General features: G+C 41.3%; 1 protein-coding gene across 5 annotated transcripts in view; it reads right to left on the minus strand.

Moving 5' to 3' along the window:
• The window catches only part of ZNF277 (zinc finger protein 277), a 173,771-nt gene that overhangs the window by 8,698 nt on the left and 141,590 nt on the right, over positions 1-23,483 (minus strand). For all 5 annotated transcript variants that reach the window (XM_077265067.1, XM_077265071.1, XM_077265070.1 and 2 more), the window contains 4 exons: positions 21,218-21,350; positions 19,245-19,312; positions 19,076-19,172; positions 16,414-16,456 (listed from right to left, as the gene is read on the minus strand). In XM_077265067.1, coding sequence (XP_077121182.1) covers positions 16,414-16,456; positions 19,076-19,172; positions 19,245-19,312; positions 21,218-21,350 — 341 coding nt within the window. The remainder of the gene's footprint in view (positions 1-16,413; positions 16,457-19,075; positions 19,173-19,244; positions 19,313-21,217; positions 21,351-23,483) is intronic.

Genomic DNA, 23,483 nt, shown 5'->3' on the forward strand with positions numbered 1-23,483 from the left:
TTATTTTCCGGATTAAATGTTAGCAAACTGTCTCTTGATTTATTATTTACTATTTTATGTGCTCTCTTTAATGTCCAGTTTGGATATTTTCTTTCTTTTAATCTGGCTTCTAATCTTTCGAATTCGAGATCCCTGAATTCCGTCTCACTACAATTTCTTTTAAGCCTTGTATATTCGCCTACTGGAATCGATTTGATGGTGTGCCTAGGATGGCTACTTTTTGCATGTAATACTGTGTTCCCACTAAGGGGTTTTACATGCGTTTTACTTCTTATGATTTCATTTTCCAGGCCCAAAAGAACTAGATCCAAAAAGGATATCTCCTTATGATTCCATTTATAGGTGAATTTAATTCCATAAGTATTGGCATTAATGTATTTAATAAAATCTGGCACGGCAGATACATCACCCCCCCAAATTATCAGGGTGTCATCTATGTATCTGCCGTACCAGATCAGGGACTCACAGAATGGATTGTCAGTGGAATAAATATATTTATGTTCCCAAAAGGCCATCGTAAGGTTTGCCATTGAGGGGGAATATTTCGCCCCCATTGGAACACCGGTTTTCTGTCGGTATATTTCGTTTTCAAATGAAAAAATATTATGTTCCAATAAAAAAAACGCAACCTGTAGAACAAAATTTATAAGATCCTGAGTACATGCGCTATGATGTTCTAAATGAAATTGTAAAGCTTCCATGGCTAGCGTGTGTGGTATGCAGGTGTAAAGTGACACCACATCACAGCATAGCCATGAAAAGTTTTTTTGCCATAATTTGTTAGAAAAAATTCTTAGCACTTCTCTGGAATCCTTTATATAACCAGGCAATCTAATTACAAGTGGTTGGAGAATAGAATCCAACCACTCGCACAGATGTTCATTCATAGAACCAATCCCGGCCACAATGGGCCTCATAGCAGGTAAGCCTTCTCCTTTGTGTACTTTTGGTAATCCATAAAGTATGGGCATTTTTGGACACGGAACATACAAATATTCAGCCTGTTTTTTATTCAAAACACCCAGACTGAGGCCTTCATCAATGATACTTTGAATTATTTTATTATAATCTTTAGAGGGATTTCCCTTCAATTTTCCATAAGTTTCATTGTCGTTCAAAAGTTCCAACATTTTTTCTATGTAATCTTTTTTGCCCATGACCACTATCATGCCCCCTTTATCACTTTTTTTGAAAACAATTTCTTTCATATTTTTTAACTCTCTGAGGGCTTTTCTCTGCTTTGATGTAAGATTTTGATTTCCTTTCTCTTTATTATTCATTTTTTTATCCTTTAATGTTTTTAAATCCTTCTCTATTAACTCTTGGAATTTATCCATACAATCTACCCTAGATTGTATCGGATAGAAGTAAGGATTTTTCGTTTTCAGAGTTGTTGATTGATTTTCACATGCATTACTCATTGCACCCTGTGTAGACAGATCTTGTAAACACAGGAGCGCTAATTGTTCCTTAAAATCCATATTAGTGAATTCATTAATTTGTTGTTTTGTAATGTTTTCACTAAATTCATCCTCATTTTTAAGAAAATGTTTTTTTATAGTAATGTTACGAATAAATTTATTGACATCTAAGATAGTCATGAACAAATCAAATTCTACATCTGGCACAAAGTTCAATCCTAAAGACAGAACATCCAACTGGTCATTCGTTAATTTTGTAGATGAAAGATTGACCACAGTGCATTTAGTTATTTCTTTTGCTTGCCCCTGTATCTGGTTACCATTTTCGGAGTGTTTTTTATGTTTTCTCCCACTCCTTCTTTTCCGTTTTTTGGCAGTCTATATATTTTTCTCCTGTTCTCCCACGTGTTACTCTCCACAGAAATATCCGATGTACTTGCATTTGCATCTGAGGACTCTGCATCTGATGAAAAAAATCCAACCTGCGGTTTTTTGATCGTTTTTTTATGAGCTGAACCATTTTTTAAAATAGATCTCGGGGATTTATAGATTTTGTCCCACTGGCCCCATTCATAAACCTTATCTGAGGCATAGTCTTTAAGATCCCTCTCAAACTTGCGTTTTTTTCGCTCCATGATTTCTGTTTCCAATAAACCAACATTGTCCTTAATGGTTTTCATTGTGAGCTCAAATTGAGGTAGATCTTTATATTGTTCAATAGCGCTCATAATTTCCTTGATACTATTTTCAGTCTCTTTCAATTTTGTTTCTTCATTTTTTATCAGTAATCTCATCAGATTGAGAGAACAATTCGTTAAGATTTGATTCCACTCTTTTGTGAAGTCATCTGAATAAGTTGTAGTAGAAATTTTCTTTATTCTGAGACCTCGTGGGATCATATCTTTCATAAGGTAATTTTGTAAGGTGGTATTATTCCACCAAATCTTCATTTCTTGTTTAGACAATTTTTCCAAGTCTGACATATAGTTTGAGAGCTCTGTGTTTTCAGATGCAACATTATTCGCGTTACCGAAAACTTGTGCAGCTTTTGCTGATCTCTCATTAGTGTCCATAATGACTATACAATGCTCACAGTACCCCCAACATAAGAAATTGATTATAAAGCAGGATATGGTAGATCAGGAGATCACGGCAATAGTCCAAATGTGTATACAAAAACAAAATAAGATGATGGCTAAAAAGCCATGGCCAGCTCACCGATCCTTGCAGGCGCACGGAGCTTCATCTCGGATCCAGACGAGGGATAATTACAAAGTAGAAACAGAAGGTGCTCCAGCTCCAATAAAAGAGATTCTTTATTAATGGTTAAAATCCAGTGACATAATAAATCCTTGCTGTAATACAAATGTGGGGGTACAGAGCCCATGCAACGCGTTTCGATCGCTGCCGATCTTAATCAATGCATGCTTCAACAAAAGCTGCACAAGTTTTCGGTAACGCGAATAATGTTGCATCTGAAAACACAGAGCTCTCAAACTATATGTCAGACTTGGAAAAATTGTCTAAACAAGAAATGAAGATTTGGTGGAATAATACCACCTTACAAAATTACCTTATGAAAGATATGATCCCACGAGGTCTCAGAATAAAGAAAATTTCTACTACAACTTATTCAGATGACTTCACAAAAGAGTGGAATCAAATCTTAACGAATTGTTCTCTCAATCTGATGAGATTACTGATAAAAAATGAAGAAACAAAATTGAAAGAGACTGAAAATAGTATCAAGGAAATTATGAGCGCTATTGAACAATATAAAGATCTACCTCAATTTGAGCTCACAATGAAAACCATTAAGGACAATGTTGGTTTATTGGAAACAGAAATCATGGAGCGAAAAAAACGCAAGTTTGAGAGGGATCTTAAAGACTATGCCTCAGATAAGGTTTATGAATGGGGCCAGTGGGACAAAATCTATAAATCCCCGAGATCTATTTTAAAAAATGGTTCAGCTCATAAAAAAACGATCAAAAAACCGCAGGTTGGATTTTTTTCATCAGATGCAGAGTCCTCAGATGCAAATGCAAGTACATCGGATATTTCTGTGGAGAGTAACACGTGGGAGAACAGGAGAAAAATATATAGACTGCCAAAAAACGGAAAAGAAGGAGTGGGAGAAAACATAAAAAACACTCCGAAAATGGTAACCAGATACAGGGGCAAGCAAAAGAAATAACTAAATGCACTGTGGTCAATCTTTCATCTACAAAATTAACGAATGACCAGTTGGATGTTCTGTCTTTAGGATTGAACTTTGTGCCAGATGTAGAATTTGATTTGTTCATGACTATCTTAGATGTCAATAAATTTATTCGTAACATTACTATAAAAAAACATTTTCTTAAAAATGAGGATGAATTTAGTGAAAACATTACAAAACAACAAATTAATGAATTCACTAATATGGATTTTAAGGAACAATTAGCGCTCCTGTGTTTACAAGATCTGTCTACACAGGGTGCAATGAGTAATGCATGTGAAAATCAATCAACAACTCTGAAAACGAAAAATCCTTACTTCTATCCGATACAATCTAGGGTAGATTGTATGGATAAATTCCAAGAGTTAATAGAGAAGGATTTAAAAACATTAAAGGATAAAAAAATGAATAATAAAGAGAAAGGAAATCAAAATCTTACATCAAAGCAGAGAAAAGCCCTCAGAGAGTTAAAAAATATGAAAGAAATTGTTTTCAAAAAAAGTGATAAAGGGGGCATGATAGTGGTCATGGGCAAAAAAGATTACATAGAAAAAATGTTGGAACTTTTGAACGACAATGAAACTTATGGAAAATTGAAGGGAAATCCCTCTAAAGATTATAATAAAATAATTCAAAGTATCATTGATGAAGGCCTCAGTCTGGGTGTTTTGAATAAAAAACAGGCTGAATATTTGTATGTTCCGTGTCCAAAAATGCCCATACTTTATGGATTACCAAAAGTACACAAAGGAGAAGGCTTACCTGCTATGAGGCCCATTGTGGCCGGGATTGGTTCTATGAATGAACATCTGTGCGAGTGGTTGGATTCTATTCTCCAACCACTTGTAATTAGATTGCCTGGTTATATAAAGGATTCCAGAGAAGTGCTAAGAATTTTTTCTAACAAATTATGGCAAAAAAACTTTTCATGGCTATGCTGTGATGTGGTGTCACTTTACACCTGCATACCACACACGCTAGCCATGGAAGCTTTACAATTTCATTTAGAACATCATAGCGCATGTACTCAGGATCTTATAAATTTTGTTCTACAGGTTGCGTTTTTTTTATTGGAACATAATATTTTTTCATTTGAAAACGAAATATACCGACAGAAAACCGGTGTTCCAATGGGGGCGAAATATTCCCCCTCAATGGCAAACCTTACGATGGCCTTTTGGGAACATAAATATATTTATTCCACTGACAATCCATTCTGTGAGTCCCTGATCTGGTACGGCAGATACATAGATGACACCCTGATAATTTGGGGGGGTGATGTATCTGCCGTGCCAGATTTTATTAAATACATTAATGCCAATACTTATGGAATTAAATTCACCTATAAATGGAATCATAAGGAGATATCCTTTTTGGATCTAGTTCTTTTGGGCCTGGAAAATGAAATCATAAGAAGTAAAACGCATGTAAAACCCCTTAGTGGGAACACAGTATTACATGCAAAAAGTAGCCATCCTAGGCACACCATCAAATCGATTCCAGTAGGCGAATATACAAGGCTTAAAAGAAATTGTAGTGAGACGGAATTCAGGGATCTCGAATTCGAAAGATTAGAAGCCAGATTAAAAGAAAGAAAATATCCAAACTGGACATTAAAGAGAGCACATAAAATAGTAAATAATAAATCAAGAGACAGTTTGCTAACATTTAATCCGGAAAATAAAAACAAAAAAGAGAGAACTAAACAAAAGCCATATATTTGTTTTCAATTCAGTACCGAATTTAATGAAATTAAAAAGATAATACATAACAGGTTGCCTATTTTGCGAGAAGATGATGCACTTTCTGAAATTTTAAAAGATGGTCTTAATGTGGTAGCCAGAAGAGCGCCAACTATTGGCAGCTCCCTATCTCCCAGCTCTCTTCCATCAAAATCGCTTTCGAAAACCTGGTTAGAATGTAGAGGCTTCTATAAATGTGGCGTTACCGCATGTAGCACATGCCGTCATGCGCTAACTAAAAATAATTTTCAAAATAAAGAAAAAACAAAAACTTATCAAATTAAAGATTTCATTAATTGCCATACCAGCAATGTTGTCTATAAAGTAGACTGCACTGTATGTAATGTATCCTATATTGGATGCACTACAAGAAAATTAAAAACCAGAATAACGGAGCATTTAAGGGATCTCACCAGTAGTAACGCCATAAATAGAAATACTTCAGCTGTTGCCAAACATTTTAATGTATATCACTCTGGTAATGTGTCCAACATGACTATTCAGGGAATTGAGAAAGTTAGTTTACCACAACGAGGTGGAGACATTAAAAGACGTCTGCTAACTAGGGAAGCGTTTTGGGTGTATAATTTACAAACGAGACACCCTGGTGGTTTAAACAGAAAAAATGAAATTATGTACCATTATTGCTAACTTTCCATTTCCCTTTTTCTTTTCTTTTTTCTATGTTTTTTTTTTTTTTTTTTTTAATCATAATAATTTTTCATGTATTTAATGTTTTATAAATTTATATGAATGTTCCATTTTTGCATTGCTTGAGCAGGACTATTTCATTTGCCAAATCTGTGGTACAAGTCATGTGATCTGAACTCAGCATTGTATTGGTTCATTATTTTTATAAAATAGTCACTGTTTCTTTGTTGAAGCATGCATTGATTAAGATCGGCAGCGATCGAAACGCGTTGCATGGGCTCTGTACCCCCACATTTGTATTACAGCAAGGATTTATTATGTCACTGGATTTTAACCATTAATAAAGAATCTCTTTTATTGGAGCTGGAGCACCTTCTGTTTCTACTTTGTAATTATCCCTCGTCTGGATCCGAGACGAAGCTCCGTGCGCCTGCAAGGATCGGTGAGCTGGCCATGGCTTTTTAGCCATCATCTTATTTTGTTTTTGTATACAGAACACACTGTTGGCCTGTTGGGACAGGTCGATACAATCTCTAGACCGTCCTGTCCTCCTTCCACTTTGCTGTTGCCAGTCTTTCAAGTGGAGGTTAACGCTGCCCCTATTAATCCAAGGTCGTTCTTTCCACCCCATCCAGTGGCAGGTTCAGACCACGGATACCAGCCTTCTTGGATGGGGGGGCCATCTTCCGCCATTTGTCGATTCAGAGATCCTGGAACTATCAGGAGAAACTCCTTCCGATCAATGCATTGGAGCTCAGAGCTGTCCGTCTGGCTCTTTTACACTGGCAACACCAGGTTCTAGGACTGCCCATCAGGATTTAGTCACACAATGTCACTGCAGTGGCCTATATCAACAGTCAAGGAAGAGCGCTGTGTCTATTCGCCATGTCAAGTGGCTGAGATACTGAAATGGGCAGAGGACAGGGTTCCTCTGATCTTGGCGGTTCATATACCCTGAGTGGACAACTGGGGGGCAGTCTTCTTGAGCCACCGGCAGGTAGAGACAGGAGAATGGGCTCTTCACACAGAAATGTTCAAGCATCTTTGCCATCGGTGGGGCACACCACATGTAATGTAGATTTGTTGAAACCCAGATTAATCCGCAAGGTACCAAGATTTGTCACAAGATCTTGGGATCCTCAAGCAGTCACAGAGGATGCATTGGCAATTCCCAAGTTCTCCCTTTCTTTACCTTTTCTGTCTAGACTTCTCAAGAAAGTGTCATGTCGGACGCTGTTCAGACCAGGTCGTCCGACAGACAGCGGTAATTCCGCCTTTGTCCACTATGCGCTCATTGGCGTCGGCTAGATTTTATCTAGCTGATTCGGGGTTAATTTACCTGATACTCGGATTGGAAGCTGGGCCATGCCCACTGCCTTTAAATAGTTCTCCTGAACATTGGGCGTCGCCGATTATAGTTTCTGTCTTGTGCGTTGTTATCTCGGTCTGGAGTGGTGAGCTAGTAGTTGGAGTATCGTTGCTGGTGGTGTATTTCCCTTTGTCTTATTTACTCCTTTCCTATATTTGTATTTATTTTGCCCTGTGCACTTATTGTGTATTCCTGAGTGACTGCGGCGTGGTGTATATTTTCCGTTATCCTTGTCTGTGCTAACTGTGGGTATTGGTGTATAATCTTTTCACTGGGTGGTGGGCGGTGGTTTCAGCCTAGGGTTGAAACAGGAGACAGGGTGAGGTTCGAGGCCTAGACATGCACACCATCAGTGTAAACTCTAGGTAGAGGGTCAGTCAGGATTTCCCTAGTCTGAGGGAAATTGCAGGGGCCCGAGTTATTAGCTCTTGCCCACCTAGTCTTCCCGTGACATTATAATCGGCATTTAAAAAAAAAAAAAAAAAAAAAAGGGGTTTCCTTTTATTTTTTGTTTTGTCATGGATCCCATGACTTCCATAACCCGCCACCTGGAGGCGCTGTCCCTACAGGTCACTGAGTTGAGGGGGGCAGTGCAGCAACAAGGACTAGCAGTATCTAATGTGCAAGCTGGAGCGACAGGTAGAGTTGCTGAGCCGAAGTTTCCTTTGCCTGAAAAATTTGCTGGGGAACGCAGTAAATTTGTTTCTTTTCGTGAAGCTTGCAAACTATATTTCTGTATGCGCCCGACCTCCTCGGGTAATGAGGCTCAGCGTGTGGGCCTGGTGTTGTCATTGTTAAGCGGGGATCCCCAAGCAAGGGCGTTTTCTTTGCCATCTGATTCTGCTGTATTTGACTCTGTGGAGAGTTTTTTTTCCTTTCTTGGAAATATTTACGATGAGCCTGACAGAATGGCTCTAGCAGAATCTAAGATATGCACTATTCGCCAGGGGGAGCGAGTTGCAGAGGATTACTGTTCTGAATTTCATCGCTGGGAGATTGATACACAGTGGAATGATCCGGCGCTGCGGAGTCAGTTTATTCATGGGGTTTCTGGAAGGGTTAAAAAAGCCCTTCTGATGTACGAGACTCCTACTTCTCTAGACTCCGCTATGAGTCTGGTTGTCCGCATTGATCGCCGTTTGCGTCAGGGGGAGCATGAGACATCGCCTTTGGGAGAGGGTTTAGGTTCACGTGAGGTTGCTGCAGGTGAGCCCACGGAGCCTATGCAAATCGCAGGGGTGTCACATGTGAAGCGTCGAGCCCCTGAGCTCAGGAAGCAGGGAGCCTCTGTTTTTACTGCGGTAAAACTGGTCATTTTATTAACATCTGTCCTCTGCTGTCTAAGAAAAACGCAACGGCGGAAAACTTCTAAGCTCAGAGGGTGTGGAGGAGACCAATCTGAGCTTATGTATATCCTCCGTGGTGGTTTCTCAATGCATGCTACCTGCTAAGGTTATTTTCGCTGGCAGTGAGCTGCCAATTACTGTTTTTGTGGATAGTGGTTCAGCCACAAATCTCATTGATGAGGAGTTTGCGCGCACAGCAGGTTTTAGGATTGAAAAACTGCCTCATCCTATCCGCGTGGTCACCATCAATGCTGCTCCTCTCTCTCAGGGGGAGATTACTGAATTTGTGGCGGAGGTGAAACTCCACATTGGGGTTTTACATTCTGAGCAGGTTACATGTAAGGTGCTCAGGAATCTTCCTGCTCAGGTGGTTTTGGGTTTTCCATGGTTGTCTATGCACAACCCGGTTATTGACTGGAAAACTCAGGACATAATTCAGTGGAGCGAGTTCTGCCAGGAGAATTGCCTGGCCACATGTGTGTCTGCTGTGACTTCAAGCGTTCCGGAGTCACTTCTGGATTTTGTGGATGTGTTCTCTGAGAAGGGTTGTTCAGAGTTGCCGCCACATCGTCCCTATGACTGTACTATCAGGTTTAAACCAGGGGCCAAATTGCCTAAAGCAAGGATGTTTAACATCTCCGGTCCGGAGAGACAAGCGTTAAAGGATTACATTGCTGAAAGTTTGAGCAAAGGGCACATCAGGCCTTCATCCTCGCCTGTGGCAGCAGGGTTCTTCTTCGTGAAGAAGAAAGATGGCGGATTACGCCCGTGTTTGGATTTCAGGGAGTTGAACCAGATTACGGTTCGTGATCCATATCCTATGCCACTGATACCGGATTTGTTCAACCAGGTGGCAGGTGCTAAGTGGTTTACCAAGCTTGACCTCAGGGGGGCGTACAACCTCATAAGAGTCCGTCAAGGTGATGAGTGGAAGACGGCTTTTAAGACCCCTGAGGGTCATTTTGAAAATTTGTTGATGCCATTTGGGTTGACTAACGCACCTGCAGTGTTTCAACATTTCATAAATTATGTTGTTCTCGCATGTTTTGGGGAAATTCGTTATTGTGTACCTAGATGACATCCTCATATATTCTTGCGACCGTCATACTCATTTAGATCATGTCAGGCAGGCGTTACAGCTTCTCAGAGAGAATAAGCTATATGCGAAACTGGAGAAATGTGTATTTTCGGTACAGGAGTTGCCTTTCTTGGGCTATATTGTGTCTGCTTCAGGGTTTAAAATGGATGCCGCTAAGGTGCAAGCGGTGTTGCACTGGGAACGGCCTGATAACCTAAAAGCACTTCAGCGGTTCCTTCTGTTTTCTAACTACTATAGGAAGTTTATCAAAGATTTTTCTATCATTGCTAAACCGCTAACTGACATGACTAAAAAGGGTACCAATTTCTCCGTTTGGCCTGAGGCTGCTGTGTGCGCATTTGAATCTCTTAAAAACAAGTTTGTTTCGGCTCCCATTCTGGTGCAGCCAGATGTATCGAAACCTTTTGTTGTAGAAGTCGATGCGTCTGAGGTTGGTGTGGGGGCGGTGCTGTCACAAGGCTCATCCTTGAGCAATTTGCGTCCATGCGCCTATTTTTCCAAGAAACTGTCGTCCGCCGAACGTAACTACGATATCGGCAACAGGGAGTTGTTGGCAATCAAGTTGGCCTTTGAGGAATGGCGACACTTCTTGGAGGGGTCGGTTCATCAGGTTACTGTTATTACCGACCATAAGAATTTGCTTTATTTGGAGTCTGCCAAGCGTCTGTCTCCCAGGCAGGCTCGCTGGGCATTGTTTTTCACACGGTTCAACTTTGTTGTCACTTACAGACCTGGTTCTAAAAACACTAAGGCAGATGCTTTGTCCAGGTGTTTTCCGGGAGGAGAGCCTCGGGAAGATCCAGTACCCATCCTCCAAAAGGGTGTTGTGGTTTCGGCTCTCACTACCGAGGTTGAGGCTGAGATTGCCGAGGCCCAGGAGGAGGTACCATCTGAGCTTCCCGTCAACAAAACGTTTGTACCGCTTCATCTCCGCTTAAAGGTTTTGGCGGAGCATCATGATGCTGTCCTGGCCGGCCATCCAGGGGTTAGGGGTACCTTGGAGTTGGTGTCACGTCAGTTTTGGTGGCCCAAGATCCGACAGGACGTGGTCTCATACGTGTCAGCTTGCACCACGTGCGCTAGGACTAAGACGCCCCGCTCCCGTCCTGTTGGCACACTACTTCCTCGAGAGGTACCTAGTAAGCCATGGACGGAAATCTCCATGGATTTTATCACTGACTTGCCCTCCTCAGCTGGGAACACGGTCATCTTGGTGATTGTTGATCGGTTCTCAAAAATGTCGCACTTTGTGTCTTTGCCTTCATTGCCTAACGCTAAGACTCTGGCTCAGGTATTTGTGCAGGAGGTGGTCAGACTTCATGGGGTTCCGTCTGACATAGTTTCTGATAGGGGGTCTCAGTTTGTGGCAAAATTTTGTAAAGCATTCTGTTCACGGCTGGGGATCAAGTTGTCTCATTCTTCGGCGTTTCATCCTCAGTAAAATGGTCAGACCGAGCGTATGAACCAAAGTTTGGAACAGTACTTACGCTGCTTTGTTTCGGATAACCAGGAGGAGTGGTCGAAGTTCCTTCCTTTGGCTGAGTTTGCCATCAATAATCACCGTCAGGAGTCGTCTGGGGAGTCTCCGTTTTTTTGTGTTTACGGGCTTCATCCTCAATTTTGTACTTTGAGTCAGGGGGGCTCTTCCGGCGTCCCGGAGGAAGACCAGTTAGGAACACAATTGTCATCAGTCTGGAGGAGAGTTAAACAGCGCCTGTTGAGTGTGGGTGCTAGGTACAAAAGTGTGGCTGACAGTAGGCGTGTGCCAGGTCCGGACCTGAGTGTGGATGACTGGGTGTGGTTATCCACAAAAAACATAAGACTCAAAATACCATCCCTTAAATTGGGTCCACAATTTATTGGTCCATTTAGGGTCGCCGCTGTCATTAACCCAGTAGCGTACCGGTTGGAGCTTCCTACGGTGTATAAAATACACAACGTGTTCCACAGATCATTGTTAAAGAAGGTGGTGGGTCTTGTGGACACGACACCGATGCCTTCTCCAATCTTGGTGGATGGTAATTTGGAATTTGAAGTCTCCAAGGTGGTTGACTCTCGTGTAGTGTGCCGCTCTCTACAGTACTTGGTACACTGGCGTGGTTATGGGCCTGAGGAAAGGTCCCGGGTACCAGCCTCGGACGTTCATGCGGATCGGCTGGTCAGGTTGTTTCACCGCCGCCATCCGGACAAGCCAGGTCCTATAAGCCGTGAGGGCCCTGGGGTCCCTCGTAGAAGGCAGGGTACTGTCATGTCGGATGCTGTTCAGACCAGGTCGTCCGACAGACAGCGGTAATTCCGCCTTTGTCCACTATGCGCTCATTGGCGTCGGCTAGATTTTATCTAGCTGATTCGGGGTTAATTTACCTGATGCTCGGATTGGAAGCTGGGCCATGCCCACTGCCTTTAAATAGTTCTCCTGAACATTGGGCGTCGCCGATTATAGCTTCTGTCTTGTGCGTTGGTATCTCGGTCTGGAGTGGTGAGCTAGTAGTTGGAGTATCGTTGCTGGTGGTGTATTTCCCTTTGTCTTATTTACTCCTTTCCTATATTTGTATTTATTTTGCTCTGTGCACTTATTGTGTATTCCTGAGTGACTGCGGCGTGGTGTATATTTTCCGTTATCCTTGTCTGTGCTAACTGTGGGTATTGGTGTATAATCTTTTCACTGGGTGGTGGTTTCAGCCTAGGGTTGAAACAGGAGACAGGGTGAGGTTCGAGGCCTAGACATGCACACCATCAGTGTAAACTCTAGGTAGAGGGTCAGTCAGGATTTCCCTAGTCTGAGGGAAATTGCAGGGGCCCGGGTTATTAGCTCTTGCCCACCTAGTCTTCCCGTGACAGAAAGGCAGAGAGGATTCCAGTTTTCCTCATTGCACAAGACAGGCCTTGGAGTGCCTGGTGCGTGGACGTGATCAACCTTTTGGCAGATGTCCCTTGGACTCTTCTTCACCATCCAGATCTTCTGTCTCAGGGTCCATTCTTCCAGCAGAATTTACAGTCGCTCAATTTAATGGTATGGCTGCTAAAGCCACAATTCTGAGGGCAGCAGGTTTGTCATCCAGAATCAGTCATCCAAACTATGATTGAGGAACAGAAGCCCTCCTCGCTGCACATCTATCACCTCACTTGTAAGACCTACTTTCGCTGGTGTGAGTCTTCTGGAATTTCTCCAAAGTCCTGTTCTCTGCCTGTGCTGCTCACTTTCTTGCAGTCGGGGTTGGAGTCAGGGTTGGCACTTGGTTTTCTAGTCTTGGAGGCTCTTCAGTTTTCACCTTTTCAGCCCCTCATATACATTTCTGTACTTCACCTTGCTGATAGGTAGCTTTACTTATAGCTATCACCTAGGAGAATATCAGAGCTTGGGGCTCTTTCTTGTCGAGCACATTACCATGCACAAGGATAAGGTAGTGTTGAAATCTGTTCTGTCCTTCCTCCCTAAGGTGGTTTCGGATTTTCAGATAATGATGACTTTGTGTTGCCTTCCTGTTGCACTGCACCATCTCATCCGATCGAGAGGGCTCTGCATAAATTAGATTATGTTATTAGGGCTGTACGGTGCTATTGATCAGCCAGCACCCCATCTAGAAGGTCTGATTACTTGTTTGTCATACCAGATGGCTCTCACAGTGGCCTGGCTGCCTCTAAGGCAACAATTGCTTGTTGGATTAGAATGGACATCATTCAGGCTTATTAGACGAAGGTGAGGGTTCCTCCTATTAGGTTTAATGCGCACTCTATGTGGGCAGTGAGGTACACCACCAGGGATCGGTCCTGCAACTCTGTAAAGAAGCTACTTAGTTATTGCTACATTCCTTCTTCAAGTTTTACAGGGTCCACACCTTTGCTTCTTCAGATGCAAGTCTTGGCAGGGAGATTTTGCAGGAGGCAGTTGCTCAGGCTTTGGCCTAAGCAAGAGTGGGGAATTTGGTAGTAAATGTATATTTATTTTCCCACTTCAGGAACAGCTTTAGAACGTCCCATGATTCTCTGGGTCTATCAATAAATTAACCAATAAATTAAGATTTTTGATACTTGAATTATTTTTCAAAATGCTTTAATGTTTATTTTTTTGCTTTTCCTACTAATTTATCACTAAACTGAGGGAGCCTGAGGCTTTCAGATGAGGTATAGTCTGCCGTTCAGGAGCCAATTTTCATGTAGAATATAATAAGAGTGTCAGCCTCCAGGTGGCAGAAGACTATCCATTGGTTCTCTGTGTCCCCCAATGAAGCGGCTGAGAAATTTTGTTAATCATTTTCTTGTCCCTTTAATTGCCTGCAGATTGGTGGTAGTTTGGTTCTTGAGGCCCCAGTGATCTCTCAAAAGAACCCTGAGAAATGCTCACACCTCCTGCCTGAGTGTACACACAGAGGGAATATGGAGTACCGGTCTGCAGGCAATTGAGAGTACAAAAACACATAAATAAAAGTTTTACAAACATTCAATTACTCTGCAACTTAAAACTTCCACACCTTGCACCGTAAATGCACTTAGTAAAAATATATAATAATATATATGGCTAGCAATCCAAAGTCAAAAGCTGGGAACTCAGCAGGACCCAAAAGTACTGGACCAGGATGTGAACATACAACCCCAGGTCTTCTCTTCATTGTAGACCTTGAAGGTGTATTCCCAACTTTGACATGTATATTAGAAGCGACAGCTAGTGGCTGCAAGACGAAGTATGGCTATGCAGATAGAAATATATAAAGTTAAAGGGCATCTGTCAGTAGGATCAACTTTCCTAAGCCACCAATATGGACATGCAGTCATAGGAAGCTGAATAAATAGCAAGTTAGGCGGATCCCAAGCAGCGTCTCCCCACCCCATGCCATAAATTGACAGGTGTCTCCCTACATGCATGTCTATGCAGACACCGGTCAATCCAGAGCAGTGGAAGGGGAAAAGCCGCTGGGGATCCGCCTGTCTGACTACTATCTAGTGTGCTCGGTTCTTGGCGGTTATTAAAAGTATGTATTTCTTTGAAACGCTAAGGCGTTTCACAGTTAAACAAACCTGGCTGAGATTGTACAGCCAGTGCCAGATATATGCTGTCAACAAATTGGGCAGCATGCATCATGTGTTCGACTCACTTTAAGGGGTTAAATCAGTACTCAAATCTTAATTTATTTTAATTAGCCTCACTAGGCATAACATTTACAGTCACTCCAAAAGTGTTCGCACCCTTGAAATTGCTCCAGAAAATTATTGCAATTACACAAACTCACTTGTGGCAAGGTGTGGGCAATATGAAAATCAAACCTGAAACCAGATAAAAAGGGGAGAAGTTGGCTTAATATTTGCATTGTGTGTCTGTGTGTGACACACTAAACACAGAGAACAAAGAGGAGAAGAGAACTGTTTGAGGACTTTGAGAACCAAAATTGTTGAACAACATCAATAATCTCAAGGTTACAAGTTCATCTCCAGAGATATTGATGTTCCTTTGTCCATGATGCACAACATAATCAAGAGGTTTGAAACCCATGGCACTGTAGCTAATCTGCCTGGACGTGAACGGCAGAGATTATTTAATGAAAGGTTGCAACGTAGCATAGTCCGGATGGTGGATAAGCAGCCCCAATCAAGTTCCAGAGAAATTCAAGCTGTCTTGTAGGCTCAGGGTGTATCAGTGTGAGTGTGAACTATCGACATTTGAATGAAATGTAACATTATGGCAGGAGACCTAGGAGGACCTCATTGCTGACACAAAGACATAAAAAAGCTAAACTGCAGTTTGCCAAAATGTATGTGAGAAAGCCAAAATCCTTCTGGGAAGGAGTCTAGTGGACCGATGAGACCAAGATACAGCTTTTCGGTAAAGCACATCATTCTATTGTATACCAAAATGGGAAAGAGGTCTATAGAGAAAGGAACACAGTACCTACAGTCAAATATGGTGCCTTGATTGGTAATTGAATAAAGATTAACAAAGGATTTTGGGTGGCAATGTAGTGCCTAGTGTCAGAAAGCTGGGTTTGCGTCCAAGGTCATGGGTCTTCCAGCAGGACAATGACTCCAAACATTCTTCAAGAAATACCCAGAAGTGGATGGAAACAAAGCACTGGAGAGTTCTGAAATGACCAGGAATGAGTCCGGATCTAAATCCCATTGAACACCTGTGTAGAGATCTTGAAGGGGTTGTCCGGTCCAAATCAATAAGTATGAAGTCACTCTGCAGTGCGTGTGCTGCGGAGATTTGCCAGTTTCTGATCTGGGAACGGAGAGTATATATGCATTATATATACTCCTGGCCAGGGCCCGTTTACTTGTATTGGAAGAGGCCACATCACGGCCATGGCCAACTAGAGGGCGCGGCCTCGCTTCATACAAGTGTATTTAAGTCAGGCCTCGTCCACTGGCCGGGAGTATGCATAACATACATATACCCTCCCGTCCCAGGTCAGAAACCAGCAAATCCCCCACTTTTGTCAATGACTGAAAATGTTATACCTAGTAAGCTTAAGATTAAAATAAAACGGCCATGACTGTACCTGTACTCCTTAATATATTTACAAAAAATACATACGGTAATCCATTTAACTATAAACATATTTTACTTACCCAAGTCTGTTTTTGTTTTGTGAAGATCAAAGTGGTGACAGTCCTAGGCAGAGAGAAAACAGACAATTTAAGTCTTAATTCCCCGAACCTTCATTAATTTAACCTCTTAACGACCGCCGATACACCTTTTAACGACGGCAGTTTAGGGTACTTATTCCTCAGCATGGCTTTTTAACGGCACTGAGAAATAAGGTTATAGCGCCCTCCAGTGTCGGAAATTCTCTGGGGTCTCAGCTACTAGGGAAAGCTGAGACCCCAGAGAACATGATTCGGGTCAGTTTTTACCACCCCAGTGTTGCACTCACTGTTGTTCACGGAATAACTGCGAGAAAAAAAAGATTTCGCATTTAATTTTTCTCTCTCCACTGATATAATCTAGCATATCAAAGGAGAGAGAAATGGGGTCCCCTTAGTTCCCCCCGGTACCTCCGGTGTCCCTGGACCCTCCTGCTTCCCCCAGTTCTGTCCCCCGGCATTAATAGGAAATTTTTCCTATTGGTTCATTTTGATCACTGTGATAGACCCTATCGCAGTGATCAAAATAAAAAAAAATAGTAAATCAAACCCCTCTTTATCACCCCCTCAGTTAGGTAAAAATAATAAAATAAAAAAATGTATTTGTTTCCATTTTTCCATTAGGGTTAAGGTTGGACTAGGGCAAGGTTGAGGCTAGAGCTAGGGTTAGGGTTGGGCTAGGGTTAGTGTTGGGGCTAGAGCTAGGGTTGGGTTGAAGCTAGGGTTAGGGCTGGGGCTAGAGTTAGAGTTCGGGCTAGGTTTAGACCTGGGGCTAGAGATAGGGTTAGGGTTGAGCTATAGTTGCGGTTAAGGCTATGTTTATGGTTGGGATTAGGGTTAGAGTTAGAATTGGGTTGTTTCCACTGTTTAGGTACATCAGGGGTCTCCAAATGCGACATGGCGCCCACCACTGATTCCAGCCAATTTTGCGTTCAAAAAGTCAAACGTGCTCCCTCCATTCTGAGCCCTGCCATGCACCCAATCAGTGGCTTTCCCCCTCATACAGGGTATCGGTATACTCAGGAGAAATTGTACAACAAATTTTGCAGTCCATTTTCTCCTGATACACTTGCAAAAATAAACAAAATTGGTTCTTAAGTAAATTTTTTCTAAAAAAAAAGTGAAATGTTCATTTTTTTCACATTCACATTGCTTTAGTTCTCGTGAAGCACCTGAAGGGTTAATAAATTTCTAAAATGTGGTTTTGCGCACCTTGAAGGGTACAATTTTTAGAATGGTGTCACTTTTAGGTATTTTCTGTTATACTGACCCCCTTAAACTCACTTCAAATGTGAGGTGGTCCCTAAAAAAAAGGTTTTGTAAATTTTGTTGGAAAAATGAGAAATCACTGGTCAAATTTTAACCCTTATAACGTCCTAAATAATGTTTCCAAAATTGTGCTGATGTAAAGTTGACATGTGGGAAAAGTTATTTATTAACTATTTTGTGTGACACCACTCTCTGATTTAAGGGTACAAAAATTAAAAGTTTGAAAATTGCAACATGTTCAAAATGTTTGCCAAATTTCCATTTTTCATAAATAAACGCAAGTCACATCAAATAAATTTTATCACTAACATGAGGTACACTATGTCACGAAAAAACAATCTCAGAATCAGTGGGATATGTTGAAGTGTTCCAGAGTTATAGCCACATAAAGTGACAGTGGTCAGAATTGTAAAAATTGGCTGGGTCATTAAGCAGCAAATTGGCTCTGTCACTAAGGGGTTAAAAGCATCTCTAATTACTGTCTAGAGAAGAAGGGAAACAATCCATGTCAGTACAGGCAGGAGATCATAATTGTGGCTATATTTGCTATGCTTTACCCCTTAACAACCACAACCACCCTTGTTTGGGCTTAAAAACAGTAACTGATCGAATTTTTTTTTTTTTTTAATTCTTTCATATTTTACATCTAAAGAGACATAACTTTTTTATTTTCCCATGTATGGGACTTTGTTTTTCCTTTTTCTAAATAAGATGTACTTTTCAATCAAAGCATTGGAGCTTTCATTTAGTGTATTCTTTTTTCCTCTATTTTGGTGGTATGTCAATTAAAAAAAAAAACACAATTTCACTGGTTTTCTTTTTTTTCTTTTACCATGTGGTAAAAACAAGCTAAAGGTGTATTCCCATCTCCAAGATCCTATCCTAATATGTAGAAGGTGTAATAATAATTCCGCAGCGGTTTTCCACCTGCACCAATAGGAAAGTGCAGTTGGAAACCCGCAGTGGAATCCGCAGTAGAAACCGCACAAAAAACCGCAGTGAAAACCACCGCGGTTTTTCCAAATCCGCAGCTGAAAAATCTGCAGCAAAAAAAGGATAGTGTGAACAAGCCCTTATAATGGAAGCAGTTAAACATACCATATACTTGTAAAACAATATACTTCCAGGAAACCTGTTAGGCCAAGCCTTTGGCGTAGCCTATCATAGGCAAATACAGATGGCAGGCCTGTGGGCTTTTATTAACCCCTACCTTCCATATGAACCCTCTGTCCTACTGCTTAGGTGTCGCTGACTGGTTCATCTTACAAAACTTCTGCATGTGAGATGTCAAGCACTTCATTAGTAGCATGTAACCTCCACCACATGGTGGGACTGGATTAGGGACACCATTTTAAGCATAGGTGTATTACTGCCTTACCGTCATGTGAAGAAGAAGCTTCTCAGTTGTGTCAGCATGGTTTTCACAAAACAGGCAAAATGCAGACATAGGGTGCTCCTCCCAGTCAGACCAGTCCCTAGAACAGAACATATATTAGCTTTCAGAAAACCCAGAATACATCATCAGTGCCCTGTAAATGGAGTCATACTCATCATTGCCGTCTCCCAATTCCCGATCATCTTCGGACTGTACTTCCTCCCAACTCTTCCCTAGTTCCTATGAGAGAGGAGAACCATTTGTATCGTCATTATATTATGCTGGATCCGATCAGACATAACATATAGCTAAGAATATGGGAACCCAGGAAAACACTTCAATGGCCTATGGTTGCATGGAGCTGATCTGTGGATGATGCACAGCCAAGTGTAGGAGGATGCCGCTGTGTCTGAATAAACAATCTCACCAAGCACTATGGACCCTCAGTTATGCCGATTTGTGAGGGTCCTGTAATAGCTAATAACAAATATTTTTGAAATTAGAAATGCCTAACGAGATAAGTAGATATTCATTATGTAGGAGTGCCTGGAATCTATGACCACATGATGATTATTAATAAATCGCTGGAAACAAGACTAATACTATCAGACTTGGACTGGCCCACAGGGGAACAGGTAAATTCCCTGGTGGGCCCCGTGTAGAAGTGAAACACCCTGCCTTCTAGCAGAGCAGCAGTTGGCACTGGATTTATAGTGCATAGACCAAAGCCAGCATCTCATCATTCATTATATAGAGGGTAATGTAATATTTCTACGTAAATGAACAATGGACCCCCATCGTCAATGCTACTGGTGGGATCTTGTCACCTCAGTCTGATACTGAATACTAGAATAGTAGTTGGAATATCGCTGAGCAGCTAGATTTTCTACATCAGTGACTTCTCCACTAAACCATAAAAAAACTTAGAAAAAAAAAATCACAACTCCTAGCATCTAGTGATTTTAGTATAAGGAACAGCTTTATTTTAACCCAACCTTAAACCAACTGAGTATGGCTTTCATGGGAAAATTACGTTCCTATATCATGAATCCCTTCCTATTATTATACTGAAGGGAAACTGGTAATGCACTCCTGTTGTGGCAGAATTCTCAGACTGGCTATACATTTCTCCTGCAGTGGCCACGGGGGGTTTCCAGCAGGGAATATTATTATTTATTACTATGGCGCCATTTATTCCATGGTGCGTTACATGTGAGGAGGGTATACATAACATAACCAAGTACAGGAATCTTACACAATACAAGTCACGACTGGTACAGGAGGAGAGAGGACCCTGCCCACGAGCGCTCACAGCCTACAAGAATATGATCTAAGAGGTCCTTTTGCCCACAAACAACATATGTAAAGGAAACCCCCGTTAATAATAATTCACATGAATTAGATCACTAAACTAGTAAGGGAGAAAAATCAAGAAAACACTGGCACAAGGCAAGACACGGCGTTACATTGTCACATGTTGGCTTTATGGTATAAGAGTGTCCAGAAATTAATTTTCAGCACAGACCAGTATGTCTAACTAGCTGCTAGCCGTCCTCTATGAATGACAGGAATCAGTGAAACACGGCTTAAAGGTTTCATGTTTGGCTTTTCTTATAGAATGGTTATTTTACCAGAATAGCATTATCTGTGGACGCCGCGGCTGAGGTAATTGGTTGGAGGTTAGAACCCACTCTCTATTTCAGTACGACCACAACTGAGATACACCGAAACTCACTAATGATCACACATCTCCAGACAACTCGCAGCTCCTTTTCTCTGAACAATATTTGTAGACCATGCAAGAATCATCTGTTCGAAGAGAGAAGAATCTCAGACTATGTAATGAGGAACGGCACAATGCCCCGGCACACTTCTCTGCCGTTCATCCTACAGGCTTCATTCAGATGCCCTTATTAGAGACGGGATAGGGCACTTATGCTCTATTTCAAAAATGAGAATATTTCCCTACAACTGACTAGGCAATGCTGGTATTTTACCAGTCAGGCGTAACCGGACGAGACGTACGTTCTGAAGACCTGCAGATGAACGATACATGAAGAACATCAGCAAAGCCAAAAAGTTATCCTGGGAGAAATGCGGTAAACCCCGGAGCAGACAGAAGCTGGCACAGAGAGAGACACTCACCAAATAGTTTATTATGTAGTAGCGGTCATACTCCTGATTCCTGGGATTCACCTTGCGATGTTGCTTTTTTCTCATGTGATCTTTTAGAGTGTTTTTGTCTCGGAAAGTTTTTTCACAATACAAACACTGCAAGCTTAGGAAATACAAGGTACAACTACCATTAATACAGAAATAAGGCTGATTCATGCTTTTGTTTTTACATAAGGGCTGTATTACATTAATAGACTAGAACATTACACTATAACATATTACTGACGAATCACTAAGATTACAATTAATAAATAAGACACACTCATTATGAAATATCCAATACAGCAAGGTATGCATGTACAATGCTGTAATAAGAAGAATCATTTTACTATAGTCCAAAGGAATGGAATACGTTTCTGATATACATGATTATATGCTTAGTACAAGGGAGGAATAACAGTTACGGCTATGGGGCTCATGGAATAAAGCGGCCTGCCCAGCGCACAAAGAAAAAAATGGAGGATGTGCAGCACTATATAAACTGTAGGCAGCGCATCCTCCATGGTCCTAAGTTTCGGGGCCAGAAGAGAACGAGCCCTCACAGCACAGCAACAGTGAACATAAACAGCATGGCAGGAGGAAAGAACTGCTAATAGTGCTGGATCCCCACCACAGCTCTCCTAGCACTGGCGGAGAGAAGGAGTGACAGATACACCATAGAAGGTTAGTTATATGTCTGAGTGTGCATGCAGCTCCCAATTTATGCCCTCGCTGTATCTTGACCCCTGTAGATCGGCGCAGGATATGGTGCTGACTATGGCGGTATTACACTGGATTTAGAGCTGGGAATCATCTTTTTCTCTCTTTTAAATATTGTATGTTTTATCAATATAACAAAATACAGTAATTTCATGTTATAGTGACTACAAACAAGACAATGGCACATAACATTAATATGGTGGAATTGAAAATAACAAAAAAAGGGGGTCCATAAGGGGAGGTGGGGGGTATATGGAAAATAAGAAAGTGCAAAGGAGAACGAGAAGTTGATAGAAAACTATGATGTATTATGTTACAATAAGCCTATGGACTAGCCCTGGACAATTAAGGTTGAGCCTGCATTATCCACGAGTCCCAGACTTTCAAAATGCAGCTCGAGTTTTATTCTGGACACTTGTAAGTTGTTTATTAGTCAATAAGTTATATACACAGGTAAAAAAATCCCGGGAAAGACATGTGATAATTTTTCCATGCATGGGCTACTGTTTGCTTCGTCACTAAAGGAGAAAAGGGTGAGGATTTGGTATTGAGAGTAATTAAGTGCAGATGATTTGTAGTGCAACAAAGCTTACCGGGGTCCCTAGTAAGGGGAGTATGGAAAATAGTATGGGCCAAGGTATACACGAGGCCAGAAACGCACCAAACATACAATATAATATCTTTGGAAACAATTGGCAGGTTATCAACTATTAATAAGGGGTTATCCAGTAGTCAAAATCCTATTTACAGTAATCAAGGGGGGCTCATTCAAAAGTTTTCTGTGCGTTCCTTCCTTTCCTAGTTATGTCACTGGCTTACTATTGGGTAATAGCGGCTTACCATAATTTTAAGTGCAAACATATATGTGCCACAGGTAGCATAAAAGATATGAATCATCAGAATTTACAGATTATCTAAATTACTTTCTATTATACAACCCCTGGCAAAAATTATGGAATCACCGGCCTTGGAGGTTGTTCATTCAGTATAATTTTGTAGAAAAAAACAGATCACAGACATGGCACAAAACTAAAGTCATTTCAAATGGCAACTTTCTGGCTTTAAGAAACACTAAAAGAAATCCAGACCAAAACATGTGGTAGTCAGTAATGGTTACTTTTTTAACCAAGCATAGGGTAAAAAATATGGAGTCACTCAATTCTGAGGAAAAAATTATGGAATCACCCTGTAAATTTTCACACCTAAAAATAACACCTGCATCAAATTAGATCTGCTCGTCAGTCTGCATCTAAAAAGGAGTGATCACACCTTGGAGAGCTGTTGCACCAAGTGGACTGACATAAATCATGGCTCCAACATGAGAGACAATGCACAACAAAAGAAATCAGGAACGAATGGATGGAAACTGGAGTCAACGTCTGTGACCGAACTGTAAGGAACCGCTTAAAGGAAATGGGATTTACATACAGGCTAAAGCAAAACAAAAGCCATCAATAACACCTAAACAGAAAAAAACAAGGTTACAATGGGCTAAGGAAAAGCAATCGTGGACTGTGGATGATTGGATGAAAGTCAT

This window comes from Ranitomeya variabilis, chromosome 5 (genome assembly GCF_051348905.1).
Source record: "Ranitomeya variabilis isolate aRanVar5 chromosome 5, aRanVar5.hap1, whole genome shotgun sequence".
Classification (NCBI taxonomy): Eukaryota; Metazoa; Chordata; class Amphibia; order Anura; family Dendrobatidae; genus Ranitomeya; species Ranitomeya variabilis.